The sequence below is a fragment of the Melanerpes formicivorus genome, unplaced genomic scaffold, assembly GCF_026170545.1.
Source record: "Melanerpes formicivorus ecotype bairdi unplaced genomic scaffold, bMelFor1.0.p_v2 SCAF_76, whole genome shotgun sequence".
Lineage (NCBI taxonomy): Eukaryota > Metazoa > Chordata > Aves > Piciformes > Picidae > Melanerpes > Melanerpes formicivorus.
In genome coordinates, this window is record NW_027142428.1 from 2,833,282 (window position 1) to 2,848,696 (window position 15,415).

Below are 15,415 nucleotides of genomic sequence, written 5' to 3' on the forward strand. Positions count from 1 at the left end.
TCATAACTGGGACATTCTGTATTCTGAGGAATATTTTCCTTCCTGTCTCCATTTTTCCCTCACTTTGACAAGATGAGCAGTTAGCTCCCTGGAATAGACTGGGATTGCCCAAAAGCAACTTTCCCAGGTCAGACCATATGCTGAATTAGCCCAGGATCTGGCATAGGTGGTTGGGAGGTTTGTGTAGAAAGGGAAAGGGGTTTTTTCATTTATTATTATTTCTTTTTTTATGCTGCCTCACTGACTGGCACCCAGCAGCTATGGGATTTGAGTTAGAGATTACCACAGTACCACCAAGGTTGGAAGAGACCTCAAGATCATCAAGTCCAACCTGTCACCACAGACCTCCTGACTAGACCATGGCACCAAGTGCCACGTCCAAACCCCTCTTGAACACCTCCAGGGATGGGGACTCCACCACCTCCCTGGGCAGCACATTCCAATGGCTAACAGCTCTCTCAGTGAAGAACTTTCTCCTCACCTCCAGCCTAAACCTCCCCTGGTGCAGCTTGAGACTGTGTCCTCTTGTTCTGGTGCTGGTTGCTAGAGAGAAGAGACCAACCTCCTCCTGGCTACAGCCACCTTTCAGGAAGTTGTAAAGGGCAATAAGGTCTCCCCTGAGCCTCCTCTTCTCCAGGTTAAACAACCCCAGCTCCCTCAGCCTCCCCTCACAGGGCTTGTGCTCAAGGCCTCTCCCCAGCCTTGTTGCCCTTCTCTGGACACGTTCAAGTGTTTCGATGTCCTTCTTAAACTGAGGGGCCCAGAACTGGACACAGTACTCAAAGTGTGGCCTAACCAATGCAGAGTATAGGGGCACAATGACTTCCCTGCTCCTGCTGGCCACACTATTCCTGATGAAGGCCAGGATACCATTAGCCTTCTTGGCCACAGATTGTACCAGAGCTTCCTACTTAGGAGCTGCTGAGGGCTGTATTCCTTGGTGTGGTCCCTTCTGCAATCTTGTGTATTCTCCTGGTCATAGTGGCAATGAAACCTACAGCTGCTACCTGCATGAAAGCATACTTCACAGCACAGCTGATGGAAGCCAATCTCTCCTAATCCAGTCTTGTCCATAATCTTTGCATTTATGGTGTTTATTCTCTTTTGTCCCCTGTAGAAAACTTGCTACTTTTGATACCTGGAGTTCACTGGCTGTACATGTAGCCATGGACAACACAGTAGTGATGGAAGAGATCCGTAAGTATCCTGGGGAGGTAAAACACGGTACATCCTCCAGCAGCAAGAAGCCAGCAAAAGGGATGGAGAGCATGCAGTAGTACAGCACAACAAGCATCAAGTGAATGTTCCCTCTTAAAACTGTGGGGCAGAAGATACTGTAACCAGATGAGAATTGCTGGTCTTGGGCAAAGAAGCCTCTTGTTGGTCTTTTACTTCATTTGGGATAAGGGCTCTGACTTGGCACTCTGGGTCTTGAAGAGAAGGTCTGCTGACCTTCACACAGTAGGTGGGAGATGCATGGAAGGCAGTGTCAAACTTGTGTGTGCCCACAGGTAGCAAGCAGTAAATCATAGAATGACTCAGGTTGGAAGAGACCTTAGAGATCATCTACCCCAACCTCCCCACCATGGGCAGGGACACCTCTTGACTAGGCAAGGCCTCATCCAGCCTGGCCTGGAACACCCCCAGGGAGGAGGCATCCACAACCTCCCTGGCTACCTATTCCAAAGTATCCCCCCCTCTGGTACTGAACAACTTCTTCCTAATCATAGAATCAATAAGGTTGGAAGAGACCTCAAAGATCATCAAGTCCAACCTGTCACCCAGCACCTCATGACTACTTAAACCATGGCACCAAGTGCCACGTCCAGTCCCCTCTTGGAACACCTGCAGGGATGGTGACTCCACCACCTCCCTGAGCAGCCCATTCCAATAGCTAACAACTCTCTCTGTGAAGAACTTTCTCCAACCTAAACCTACTCTCCCTCAACTTAAAAAAGTGGCTGCTTCTCTCTGATACAGTGGAGTAGGAATGTCACTGCTGTGAGGCAGAGCAGGAAAACTAGAGCAGATCACTGAAGAGGCAGCTGAACAAGGGCAGTGAGAAGGAGGGAATCCATCTCTAGTTGGGGCTCCCAGAACTTATTTTAAGGAGTGCTCACTTGTTTGGTTTTTGTTTGGGGTTTTGTTGGGCTTGTGTGTGTGTGTATGTGTGTTTTGTGTTGGTTGGTTTTGTGGGGTGTTGTTTGGTGCACCCTGACAGCAGGATGGCTGTAGAGGCTGAGCAGTTGTGCAGCTTGTTCATCCCTAGGATGCAGTGCACAGGAACTACAGCTAAGCACCTGCATTGCTGATTGCTGCAGTCCTGCCTGATCCTGACCCCACAAGCCTTCTCCTTGCTTCCTTTAGGCTAGCTGCTGAGACAGGGTGAGGCAGTGTGCTGACACAGCACAGAACCCTGCAGGGTGTGCTGCCAGGCTGGTGTTCTGGAACAGCACCTACAATAGGCCAGTGAGCACTGGAGCTGCTGCAGGGTTACAGGTAAAGAGCATGGCAGACATAATTGAAACTGCCTTGAGCAGTGCCTGTGTAACATTAGGTGCATGAGTCCTGTGAAGGTGTGTGCTCTGGAAAAGAGCAAACTGAGCAGGGGGGTAAGGGGGATGTCTCATTGATGCTGATCAATACTTCAAGGCTGGGTGTCAGGAGGGTGGGACCAAGCTTTTGTCAGTGGTGCCCAGTCACAGGGCAAGGGGTAACAGGCACAAACTTGAACATAGGAAGTTCCATCTAAACATGAGGAGGAACTTCCCTGGAGGTGTTCAAGACCAGGTTGGATGAGGCCTTGAGCATCCTGGTCTAGGGGAAGGTGTCCCTGCCTATGGCAGGGGGTTTGGAACTAGGTGATCTTCAAGGTGCCTTCCAACCCAAACCATTCTGTGATTCTATGAATCTGTTGGTAGTGACACAATCAGAAGACAATGCTGTTCCATGCCTCTGTTCCATGCCTGCTGCTATCCAGCCTGAGGTTCACAGGAAATACCTTTTGCTACAGCAGTGAATAAACATCCATCTTTATCCCTTCTGAGTCAGTCTGTTATATCAGGAAGGGGCTCTAAATCAGGCTTCAGAGGATCCTGTGCATCAGAAGGGTGGCGAGAAACCAAGACAGTGAAGCCAGTACCTGACAGCAGCAGCAGCTGCAGCAGCAGGGGAGATGATGTGTCAAATCTGTTGGAATATCTTCGTAGTAAAGGGTTTGGCTCCAGCTGGGGAGCTTCAGGCAGGTTCTGCTGTGCTGGGGCACCACCCTGCTGCAAAGCCTGCTAAAGCAGCAGGGTGAATGTCATCTGTGCTGAGCTCTCTGCTGCTTAAACCTGGGTTAAATATGTTCATGTCACAGGGTAAGACTGCCAGCTGCTTTGCCTGATGAGGAAACTTGTCACTCCTAGTTCCAACAGCTCTTTGCAGGGCAACAGAGCAGGCAGGCTACTGCAACAAAACCCCCATGGTCTTTACTGGTCTTATAGGATAGATCACTGCAGATAATGATTTCCCAAGGCCTCTGGTAACTAGACTACATTTGTGCATGGGAGATGCATGCAGACTCCTCCTCCCTCCTTGAGGGACAGTACAGGGAGCAACTGGAAACTCCTCAGTGCAGGTTGTCTCTCATTCTGGGGCTTTAGATCAAAGCCCTGTTTCTTCTCACCTTGGGTGCAACATTCTCCTTGATCAGCTGGGTTAGAAGCCCTCAGTAGGGAGCAAACACCCTGCTGAAATGGCTGGTGATGAAGATGTTTACACTGTGTCCTGGCTGCTAAAGCATCCTGGCATTCAGCTTAGGCCACAAATAGATGGAAGGAGCCTCTAGCATTTTGTTTAATTGCCTTGGCTTTGTGATTAAGGTGCTGTGGGTTTCTGTGGGGTTCATGTTTTTTCTTCACACACCCAGCATGTCATGAAATTGGCCAGTGAGATGGGTAAGCTTGGAGAGGTTTCTGAACCATAATTGCTATGGTCTGGTTGCATTACAGCCTGGCTGTGATTGTCAAGCCTGTAGAATGAGGATGTGTAGTACTTGTGTCATGCATATGCCCTGAGGAGTTCTACTGCTCCATATCTCATGGGCAAAGCTCCTGCTGAAATTGCAGAGTTTAAAGATTGTCCTGCTTTAGGTCTCTAAAGTAGCTTCTGAATGACCCCTGATAAAAGTTGTGATGGTTTTAATGAACATTAGTAAAAAGACAACTGCTTTGGACAAATGCTGTGTTTGTATCTTGTTACAGCACTAATTACAGCTTAACATTTCCTGTGGTGAGCTATAATCCTTTCCTTGTTCAGCTGAACTGTCTTCATGTCCTCCAGGAACTCCTCTGGAGCTGAGCACTCCAGTTTTTTCTCTTTCTGCCTACATGCTTTCTGAATTTGGGGGTCTTGTTTGACTTCCTGATCAACTGGTTCAACCTTGTTGGCTCAGGTTGTTGCATAGCTGCTGGCTTGATGGAAGGATTTGCGTGTTAATGGCCTGCCAGCTGGTGGCTCTGAGTGCAGCATGCCTTGGCATAAGCTTGATGTAAACTTGGAGGAAATGCTGAGCCCTACCAGAAGCCCTGCAGGGGAGTACATCACATGAGTTTTTGTAATGACACTAAATTGGGTGGGAATGTTGATCTGCTTGAGGGCAAGAGGGCCCTGCAGAGAGATCTGGCCAGGCTAGATTGATGGGCTGAGGCTAGTTGTATGAGGTTTAACAAAGCCAAGTGCCAGGTCCTGCACTTGAGTCACAACAACCTCATAAATGCTCTAGGCTTGGGACAGAGTAGCTGAAAACTGCACAGCAGAGCAAGGCCTGGGGGGTGCTGATTGACAGCCAGCTGAACAGGAGCCAGTGTGTGCCCAGGTGGCCAAGAAGGCCACCAGCATCCTGTCCTCAATCAGAAACAGTGTGAACAGCAGGGCCAGGGTAGTGATTACCCCCCTGTACTTGGCACAGATGATGCTGCATCTTGAGTACTGGGATCAGTTTTGGGCCCCTTCACTACCAAGGAGGACACTGAGGTGCTGGAGAATGTCCACAGAGAAGGACAACAAAGCTGGTGAAGGGTTTGCAGAATGAGTCTGGTGAGGACTGAGTGAGGGAACTGGGGTGGATAATGTGGAGAAGAGGAGGCTGAGGGGAGACCTCACTGCTTTCTACAACTCCCTCAAAGGAAACAGGAGTGAGGCCAGTTTTGGTGTCTTCTGCCTAGTATCAGGTGATAGAACAAGAGGAAATTGTGCCAGTGGAGGATTAGGTTTGATATTAGGAAAAATTTCTTTGGTGCAAGAGTGGTCAGGCATTGGAACAGGCTGCCCAAGGAGGTGATGGAGTCACCATCCCTGGAGGTGTTTGGGAAATGCATGGGCATGGCCCTTTGGGACATGGTTTAATGGCCATGGTGGTGTTAGGTCAGTGGTTGGACTCGGTATCTTAGAGGTCTTTTCCAACCAAAACAATCCTGTGGTTCTGTGATCCCAGCACTGGACCTCTTTAAGCTTTCCTTAAATGCTGTAGACTTTTGCTAAAAGCAGTTATTGATCAGAGCTTGAACAGAGTTCAAGCTGGAGATGTGGGCCCAGCTGAACCTCATGAGGCTCAACAAGAGCAAGTGCAGGGTTCTGCACCTTGGCTGGAACAATGCTCACTATCAATACAGACGGGGGGATGAGGTGATAGAAAGCAGCCCTGAGGGAAAGGACTTAGGGGTGCTGATGGACAGGAAGCTGGACACGAGCCAGCAATGGGTGCTTGAAGCCCTAAAGGCCAATGGCATCCTGGCCTGCATCAACAGAAGTGTGGCCAGCAGGTTGTGAGAGGAGATTCTGCCTCTCTGCTCTGGTGAGACCTCACCTGGAATACTGTGTACAGCTCTGGAGCCCTCAATACAGAAAGGACATGGACCTGATGGAGTGGGTCCAGAGGAGGGCCAGGAAAATGATCAGGGGGTTAGGGCATCTCTGTTACAAAGACAGACTGAGGGAACTAGGGTTGTTCATCCTGGAAGGCTGAAGGGGCAGAGCTTTCACCAGCCTGAAGAGAACACTCTGGGGACACCTAATAGTAGCCTTCCAGTACCTGAAGGGTGCCTCCAGGAAGACTGGAGAGGGACTGTTTCCAAAGGCCTGGAGTGATAGGATGAGGGTCAATGGTTTCAAACTACAGAAGAGCAGATTTAGATTGGATGTTAGGAACAAGTTCTTCACCATGAGGGTGATGGAACAGTGGAGGAGGTTGCCCAGGGAGGTAGTTGAGGCCCCATCCCTGGAGACGTTCGTTCCAGGTGAGGCTCAACAAGAGTCTGGGCAACCTGATGTAGTGGAGGATGTCCCTGCTGACTGCAGGAGGGTTGCACTGGATGTCCTTTGGAGGTCCCTCCCAATGCAAAGCACTCTGTGATTCTGTGAGGTCTAGAAACAGGTTGTTCCTGATGCTTTCTGCTCATGTTCCCTTTCCCTAGGGCGGTTATGCCAGTCCAGCTTCCCCTGTGCTGGAGCTGCAGCATGCCCTTCTGTGGAGGCAGACCTGCTCTACAATGGGTACCCAGAGGAAGCAGGGGTTAGAGAGAGGCTCTCACTGTGGAAACCACTGGTGCTGCTGATACCTCTGCGCCTCGGGCTCACAGAGATCAATGAAGCCTATATTGAAACACTAAAGGTAGGGAACCTGGAGCTGACTTCCTGGTGTTCCACTGTTTAAGGACTGTGTTATGAATTAAGTCATTTCCAGAGTTTGGCTTGGGGGCAGAAAGACTTGGAAGTAATTGTCCTGTTTGCACAAGACAAATGTGTTTGGAGACAGTCCTTGTCTGAGGCTGGGCTATGGGATCTTGCAGGCTGTAGTCAGGAGAACAAGGGGGAGTTTGGGGAGGTTGGTGCTTTTTGAGCTGGTTGGGTTTGGGCTTTTTTGAGGATCTTAATTCACAGCTTAATCTGAGTCCCTCATGTGTTGAGATGGAACTAACCTGCTGAGCTGTTTGTTCAGCACAGCTGTGCTGTGCTTGCTGGCAACCTGTTCACTGGCATTGCAAACTCCCTATGGCTCTGATGCTGGAGCTTGTACTGCAGAGCTAGGCTACAGACGCTGGCAGACAGTTGCAGGCTGGAGTGTCAGGAGGCTGCAGAACTTTGGGTGTGCAGAGTACATGCACAAGACAGTGCACACATTGTCTTGCTGCACTAATGTTGTCCAAGCTCTGAGCTGCACGGGTAAGAGAGCTCCAAACCCCTGTGAGGTTACTTGCCCTTAGCCTAGTAGGTGGTGCCTGGGTAGTGCAGCTGGATAAGGAACTTAAACCTGTTTCCCGAGTGATTGCTCCCTCCCAGAGCTCTGTTGCAACCTGATGACAGCTCCAGGGGATCTTATCACTCATTGCAGCAGAGCTAGGACTTGCCCACAATGAGTCTTGGAGTAGTGCTGCCCACCTGTGTGTTCCTGACAGCAGTTAAAAGTGGTTTGGAGCTGCTTTCCCGTTCCTCGAAGGCCCTGGGTGGCAGCCTCCAGCCCTCTGGGTGGAGCTCCTCTCAGGAAATGGCTGCCAGAGTTGCCAATTTTCAGTGTTGCCACTTTTCTTTCCCACTGCATTTTTGGATGTTTGTCTGTCTTGCCTCCTGCTGTCTCACTGTCTGTCAGCTGTGTGTTTTCTGTATTGCTTTTCCAGCACTGCTTCATGATGCCTCAGTCCCTGGGAGTGATCGGAGGGAAACCAAACAGTGCTCACTACTTCATTGGCTACGTAGGTGAGTGTCCAGGATACTGCAGAGACTTGCCAAGCATCTCCCCTGAGCTGAAAAATCCTCCTGGAGCAGTACAGCTCCCCTCCTTGGTCTGTGGTGCATGCTGCTGGCTTCTTCTTTCCTCCTGGAAGTGTGGAGTGAAGGTGTCTGCAAGGGCCTGAGTGATGTAACTTTCAGCAGTGGCTGAACTTCCAGTCTGTAAAGAGGTGTGCTTAGATCTCTTCCTGCAGTCAGAGCTGATTTCCCTTTAGGGCCTTGGCTGGATATAACTATTCTTTAGTTGTCCCTTTTCTGAAACCCTACAAATTGTTGTCCTTTACTCTCATCCTTCCTTCTGATTTTCTGTCTCTGCCTGAGACCTGATGTTGGCTGTGCTGTGGATCGCTGGGGCCTGCTTGAGCTTACATGGGACCCTGGAAGGCATGTGTAGGAACACTATGCAAGTAGTGCCTGTGCCTTGATGGCAGGGTGTCTTTGTGGAGTGGCCACTGTGGTTCTGCTGACAGCTGGCTCTTTGCCTGCATGGGAATCATTTGAGAAAGTGGCTGAAGGCAAATTGTGCCTAGAATGTGGGTTCCTCTGGGGGGTTACAAGAACTGCCTCTGCTGTCACGTCCTCTTTCTGTCTCACCGTTTGCCTCTGGCCTGGTTCTTCCTGCTGATGTCTCCTTGCCTGTCTGTGCAGGTGAGGAACTCATCTACCTGGACCCTCACACCACGCAGCCTGCAGTGGAGCCCAATGACAGTGGCTGTCTCCCTGATGAAAGCTTCCACTGCCAGCACCCTCCCTGCAGGATGAGCATTGCTGAGCTCGACCCCTCCATCGCAGTGGTGCGTCCCCCCTGCTTCTTTCCCACCACCTGAAGGTTCTCCCCTGGCTCACAGCTGCCCCCTTCCCTAGGGACCTGGAAAAGGCAGTGGGTGTTGGTTTGGGCACTCTATGGACATGCTGTGCTCTGGGCAAGTGCTGCTGTGGGTTTCAGTAACATTGGTAGGGAAGCTTCTCATGCAGGAAGTGGTTTGGTACAGGGAGGTCTCCCTTGGGTGGCAAAGAAGTGCCATTCCTCATGGGTTAATATCCTTCTCTCAGGTTTAGTTTGAGCTTTGGTTCCTGCTGTTTGGGCACCTCTGAATCCCTGCTGTGATTCATTGTGGCTTGTTTTCTGTTGAACCTGAGATGTCTGCCTTTGGTTTCCATGGGGCTCATTTCTGCCCAGTTTTCTTTCTACAGTCGAGCCTGACCATGGCATTGATGATTCCAGCCCCTGAGTAGACTGGTCACATCAAGCATGTGGACAGTGTTCAGTTTAATGGGGCAGCCTAAGCCACAGTTTAGAAGCAAGGCAGTTGGGTGTTGTCACTGCCTGCAGTCTTGGTCCTGCTTGGTGTTAATATGAAGCCTTAGGAGTGGCATGATTAGCCTACAATATAGCAAGACCACTTCTCTTTTTTTCAGGGCTTTTTCTGCAGCACAGAGGAGGACTTCAATGATTGGTGCCAGCAAGTCAAAAAGGTTTGTGTTTATATCACTGGGAATGGAATAGAGGGTGTTGTCTTGTTTCCACATTGCAGTGAAGATTCATAGAATCACAGAATGGTTTGGGTTGGAAAGGATCTTAAAGATGATCTAGTTCCACCCACCCCTGCCATGAATAGGGACACCTTCCACTGGACCAGGTTGCTCAAGGCCTTCTCCAGCCTGGCCTTGAAAACCTTCAGGAAGAGGGCATCCACAGCCACCCTGAGCAACCTGTTCCCAGGGTCTCCCCACCCTCACTGTGAGGAATTTCTTCCTCATCTCCCCTCTCCCAGATCCAAGACACTGCTCCTCTTCCTGTCTCTCTGAGCTGTTGTGAAAAGTCCTTCCCCCAGCTCAGCTGTAGCCCCCTTCAGGTACTACTCTAAGGTCTCCCTGAAGCCTTCCCTCTCTTCTCCAGACTTGAATAGCCCCAACTCAGCCTGTCCCCACAGGGGAGGTGCTCCAGCCCTCTGGTCATCTTTGTAGTATCCTATGGACCCTCTCCAACAGTTCCACATCCTTCGTGTGTTGGGGGCCCCAGAACTGAACACAGTACTCCAGGTGGGCTCTCAGGAGAGCAGAGAGGCAGAATTCTCTCCCTGTCCTGCTGCTCACACTGCTTTTGATGCAGCCCAGCACAGAGCTGCCTTCTGGGCTGCCCATTGCAGCCTGACACCCTCAAGTCCTCCTCTTCCAGACCACTGTCAAGCTACTCCTTGCCCAGCCTGGATATGTGCTTGGGATTGCCCTGACCTAGGTGCAGGACCTTGCACTTGGCCTTGTTGAACCTCATGAGATTGTCTTGGGCCCACCTCTCCAGCCTGCCCAAGTCCCTCTGGATGGATCCCTTCTCTCCAGTGTCTCAACTGGGCCACACAACTTGGTGCCATCTGCAAACTTGCTGAGGGTGCCCCAGTGCCAGTGTCCATGTTGCTGACAAAGATGTTAAGCAGCACTGGTCCCAGTACCCACCCCTGAGGGACACCATTTGTCACTGGTCTCCATTTGGACACTGAGCCATTGACCACAGCTCTCTGGGTGTGGCCACCCAGCCAATTCCTTCTCCTGCCAGTGCTCCACCCCTCAAGTCCCTGCTTGTCCAACATGGTGACCAGGATGTCACATGGGACGGTGTTACATGCTCTACACAAGTCCGGATAGATGATATCAGTTGTTCTTCCCTTATGGTCTCTGGATAAGAGATCTGGGGATGTTCCCTGCACCAGGAGGGGGTTGGTCTCTTCTCCCAGGCAACCAGCACTGTAACAAGAGGACACAGTCTCAAGCTGCACCAGGGGAAGTTTAGGCTGGAGGTGAGGAGAAAGCTCTTCACAGAGAGAGTTGTTAGCCATTGGAATGTGCTGCCCAGGGAGGTGGTGGAGTCGTCATCCCTGGAGGCGTTCAAGAGGGGATTGGATGTGGCACTTGATGCCATGGTTTAGTAGTCATGAGGTCTTGGGTGACAGGTTGGACTTGATGATCTTTGAGGCCTTTTCCAACCTCATTGGTTCTATGATTCCATTTTAAAGCACACCAAATCAGTTTGCTACACAACCAGAAAGAGCACAGCTCTGAAATTCTGCAGATGACCTTGAGTCAGAGGTCTTGGAAATGCTTTTGCAGCTGCAGTGGAGTCCCAACAGATCACTATTACCCCTTGAAAGGCCCAGAGCACTGTGAACATGGAGTTGTTGATTCCCATGGCTCTGCTCCTGTCCCACAGCTGTCCCTGGTAAGAGGAGTGCTGCCGATGTTCGAGCTGGTGGAACGTCAGCCGTCACACTTCTCCAACCCTGACATCCTGAATCTCACACCAGGTGAGGCAGAACTAAGGGTGAGATGGTCCCTTTGGTTTTCTGGAAGTTGCACAGTGACTTCTAGTATGTTCCTGTTCCAAGTGAAGTTTGATCTGGAGCTCTTGGGTCAGTCAATCTAGTTCTTTGGTTTTCAGTTAGTGGTGGTTTGTGGATCCCACACCATCCCAAGATGATTTTAGAATGAGTCTCTGAACGATGAGGGGGTGAAAAAACCAAGTTCATAGATTAACACTGCTGTGATAACCTATGGTTTGGAGAGGGGTGCTTGGAGGATCAAAAGGGACCATTGAAAAGGCTGAAAACTGGTTAATGAAAATGGTCTAAGACAGGGCTGGTCAAACTTAGTGCCAAGCACTGCTTCCCTGTGCATGCACCACTACCACTGCAAAGAGAAATGAGTGCTGGGCAGTATCTTGGCTGTCAGGCTCTGTTACTAATGTGCACAAATGCTGCAGGAGATTAAGAGCCATTAACAGCTTCTGCTGAGAGGAGTGACTGTGTGGACAACCTTACCCTGTCAGCAGGCATTGGGCTGTGTCCTGTCACTTTGCTGTACCCTGTGCTTCCTTGCTATCTCTCCCCTGAGCATGAACTGTTGAAGTGTTCCTTACCTCAGTGTCCTTTTCTGTGAGAAGCTTGAGTCCCTTAAGCTGTCTGTTGGTCCTTGCCTGTGTTACACTGTCCATGTTTGTTGCTGTTTGTAATGTTTTTGTACTATCTTGTAGAGCCCCTCTCATCTCCTCTGGCCATTCTGTTTCTCTTGCAGTCCTTCCCCTCACTTGAAGGATTAATGGTGGTTCCATGACTGCCCAGCCCCTTGTCCTTATTTTCCCCAGCTGACTGGGTTCTCTGCTGGGTTACTTTAGTGAAGGAGGCTCCCCCTTTGAGAAGCACCTCTGGAATTTGTGGTGCCAGCACTGGTGGGCACTGAGGTTTGATGGAAACCAGTGAGACTAGGCATTTGCACACTCCACTGTGGGATTAAAGCTTGTCACAAAATGTTTGAGGGGGTTCTGTAGCTTTGCACTTCTCTGTCCCCAGCCATGAACTTGTGTAGTTTAGCTTTTAGCTGTCTGCTGTGCCAAATCCAGGGAGTGCTTTCTTGAGGCCTGGCCTAACGTAGTTGTCTCCTTCACCTCCTCAGTTTGCCCCTACATTTTCACCTGAATTTCCCTGATGGTGAAGTTGCTTCCCCTTTAGCTTTGTGCTCCCTCCTTACCATAGAGTTGGAAGGATAGACAGGAGAGGTCAAATACCACAAAAGTGTAGACAGGAGAGAGCTGCCCTCACCAAACAGACTGTAGCGGTCACTTTGGGGCAGGGGCGTTGGATCAAAGGCACCTATAGCAGAACACGGGGGGAAACCTTCCCATCTCCCTTAGCTGGGCCAGACATCCTCATGGATGTTAGTCTAGACCTGGGCAAAGCCCTGCTTTGAGCCTCAAGGCTGACCCAGGGCTGTGGCACGGGAAGGTTGTACAGAGTGCCAGCAGGGTGGCACTGTGCCAGGGCTGTGTTTGGCATCTGGGACGCGTGGTGTGCCTTCTGCGCGCCTCAGCGTTCAGTCCAGCGCGTCTTCCGTGCTGCTGACGTGGCCCCATCCCTCCTCAGAGTCTTTCTTCAGGTATGTCCCTGGGTCTCTGGGAACCTGTGGGCACTGGACACTCCACTTCTGCTCCTGCCAGGTGGGAGTCTCACCGCTGCCAAGCAGCCGGGGCACCCCACAGAAGCTTTGCTTTCTCCTTCTCTTGCAGACTCCTCTGACGCCGACAGATTGGAAAGGTTCTTTGACTCGGAAGATGAAGACTTTGAAATCCTATCCCTTTGAAAACAAACAGGACACTGACTCTGCAAATTTGTGTTATGTGTGGGGAGAAGTGGGGGGAGGGAAGTTCCTTGGAGAGCCTGTGGCTACCGGTTTTCATAGGCGCTTGCTGCCATCCCTGCCTCTCGCCCGTCCCGGCATTCTGTGCGGCCTCGGAGCAGAGCGTGCCTCGTCTCTGGTGGGATGAAGGACCAAGTGGTGGCTGGAGCTGGAATTTCTCAGCAGAAAACAGTTGCTGGAAGTGGGTGAAGTGGTGCTTAGGAGTTCAAAGCCTATCTGTTACAACAGCAGGTCAGCTGGCCTTCTAGGGGAGGCATAGAAATCATTAGAGTGCTAAATCCTTACATGGGGGACTCCCATCTGAAGCTTAAATAGAGACACCTCTCATTTAGCAGGTGAAATGTCCAGTTAATTCCTTTAGCAGCACCTCTTCTCACTGGCCTACTTGGACTGCAGCTCCCAATGCAAATGAAGAGCAGACATGTCCCAGCCAGACAGCTGTGAAGCCCCTGGAGTGCAGGTGGCCGGGCTTTCTGCAGTACAGCTCCTGTTCGTGCTTTGCAGTACACAGAGCTTCCTTCCAGGTGTAGTCCCCCTCTCCTGCTCACACCCTATAGAAAGGAAGTTGAGGGACCTTGAAAGTGACTGGCAGTTCAGCAAGTCAAAGGCTGTCCAGGAAAGTCTGGAGCAGCCCCTGCTGCTGAGGAGGAACATCTCAATCTCAGGTTAACTAACAGCAGAAAGAATGGCAGAACAGAACGTGTACATCTTCTTGCTGGGTGAGTCGATACAGCATTGTGCTTCTACAAGGGATTAACCTCTGCAGCAAGGATCTTCAGGAAAGCTGCTTTAGCAAAGAACTTGATTCCATAGCACTGGGGGAAAAGCCACAGCTGGCAGAGGCAGAACAGGCAGATCTGCCAGTTGTGTGCTTGCCTGTGCCCGCACCCCAGCGTGCTGGCAAGGTGTCTAGGGAATTAATCCTGTTGGTACCAAAAATAGGAGCTAGGAGATTCCTCAAGGTGTCCTCAGGGGGCTGTTCAGCAGTTCCTCCAACTACTACTGTTAAGATGTTCCCTTTCCAAATCAGAAGAGGTGCCTGAAGGCCAAGTAGGCTTCATAGCTGTGTCTGTACCTTTCCTCTTGTCTTCTGCCAGCTTCCCCTCCCTGCAGAGTATGCACAAAGAGGTACTGTAGGAGCTAACCTAGAGAAACCTATCTGGAGTTAGGGTCCCAAAGAGGGCAGTAAAGACACAATGCCTTGAGAATGTCCATGTCTACTGGACATGTTACTTTCAGAAGGTAGCTCTGCCTGGAGCCCTTCTCTGCAGAGTTCAGAGAAAGGAGAACCCCAAGGAGGAGAGCTGTCTTAATCACAGTATCACTAAAGGTTGGAAGAGACCTCTAGGATCAAGTCCAACCTAATGCCAACTGCAGTGCAAGTTGCTGAAGTAGCTTCCTTAATGCAGGCTGCAGATTGCAAACCTGTTTACAAGGCTTTGGTTTTGTTACATTTAGGATTGGAACCTGTCAGTTGATGCTTTTTGTGCCCAAGGGTGGTGATAGCTGTCTAGAAATGACCAATTTCCTCCCTGACTGACCTACTGATGCTCTAACTATTCCTATGCTATCCAAAAGCAGAGGTTTGAACCGGGAACCACAATGCTTCTATCACTAAATTATTATTTGCTGCTTTCTGCCTGCTTCTCCTCTTCTCTCTTGTAGTTAGGGGAAGAGGCAGCAGAGGAAGTGGGGCTGTGCTCCATTCATCTGCTTTCAATTTGTATCTGAATAAACAGATCTAAAATCTTGGCCTGTCTCACTGTTCCTGCTTGGCTTGTGAACTGCAGGTGGTGCTAGGTGGTTTTGAGCCACCCTGCAGCATGCCTGGTGCTGAGCCCAAGTGGTTGCAGATTTCAGCCTGGTAGGGCAGTGAAGCTGGCAGATGAGAGCAGGAGTTGAACAGTATGCAATCTTGCTTTTTGGTGTTGCCTACAGAATGGAGTTTTTGGTGAGTTTCTGCCATGTGTGCTATTGAGGTAGCCTCCAAGCAGAGGCTGAAAAGTTCCTTTTGTAGTATTAAGTGGAAAGAAAGTTGTTTTCTGCAGATTGCATGCCTGCTGTGGAGCTGTTTCATGGCTTGTCATGGCATCAGTTTCCAGGTAGCCTTTTAAACCCTAGCTCTGCAGCAACAGCTGTCACAGGAGTAGGTGTAGGCTGTTCAATCACCATTTTTCCTGCTTTGCATTGTAAAAGCAGGACACTGCTTCAATCAGAAGGCTGTGTCCTCTGTTGCCATTGGCAGGTCCTTGTTGAGACCTAGTAACTCGGGCTTCTCCCTCGTGATAGGTACACAAGAGTTACTGTTTACTTTATATTCATGTGTTTATGACTAAGGACAGCTCAGCCAGACAAGATTTCACCCAAGTGTTAACCCCAGTGACAGAGCTAGACTCAGCTTTATTGGGTTGTTCACAGCTATTTCTGGCTTTTTAGTCAGAAGCCTAAAGCTAATACAAAT

The 15,415-nt window shown here is 50.3% G+C and overlaps 1 protein-coding gene across 1 annotated transcript in view; it reads left to right on the top strand.

The window, feature by feature from the left end:
* The window catches only part of ATG4B (autophagy related 4B cysteine peptidase), a 29,208-nt gene extending 14,502 nt beyond the window's left edge, over window positions 1-14,706 (top strand). The window contains exons 7-13 of the mRNA XM_068164038.1: window positions 1,118-1,197; window positions 6,459-6,655; window positions 7,659-7,737; window positions 8,419-8,564; window positions 9,190-9,246; window positions 10,976-11,069; window positions 12,824-14,706. Of these exons, the coding sequence (XP_068020139.1) occupies window positions 1,118-1,197; window positions 6,459-6,655; window positions 7,659-7,737; window positions 8,419-8,564; window positions 9,190-9,246; window positions 10,976-11,069; window positions 12,824-12,897 (727 nt within the window). The 3' untranslated portion in view covers window positions 12,898-14,706. The remainder of the gene's footprint in view (window positions 1-1,117; window positions 1,198-6,458; window positions 6,656-7,658; window positions 7,738-8,418; window positions 8,565-9,189; window positions 9,247-10,975; window positions 11,070-12,823) is intronic.
* Window positions 14,707-15,415: the final 709 nt, after the last annotated feature.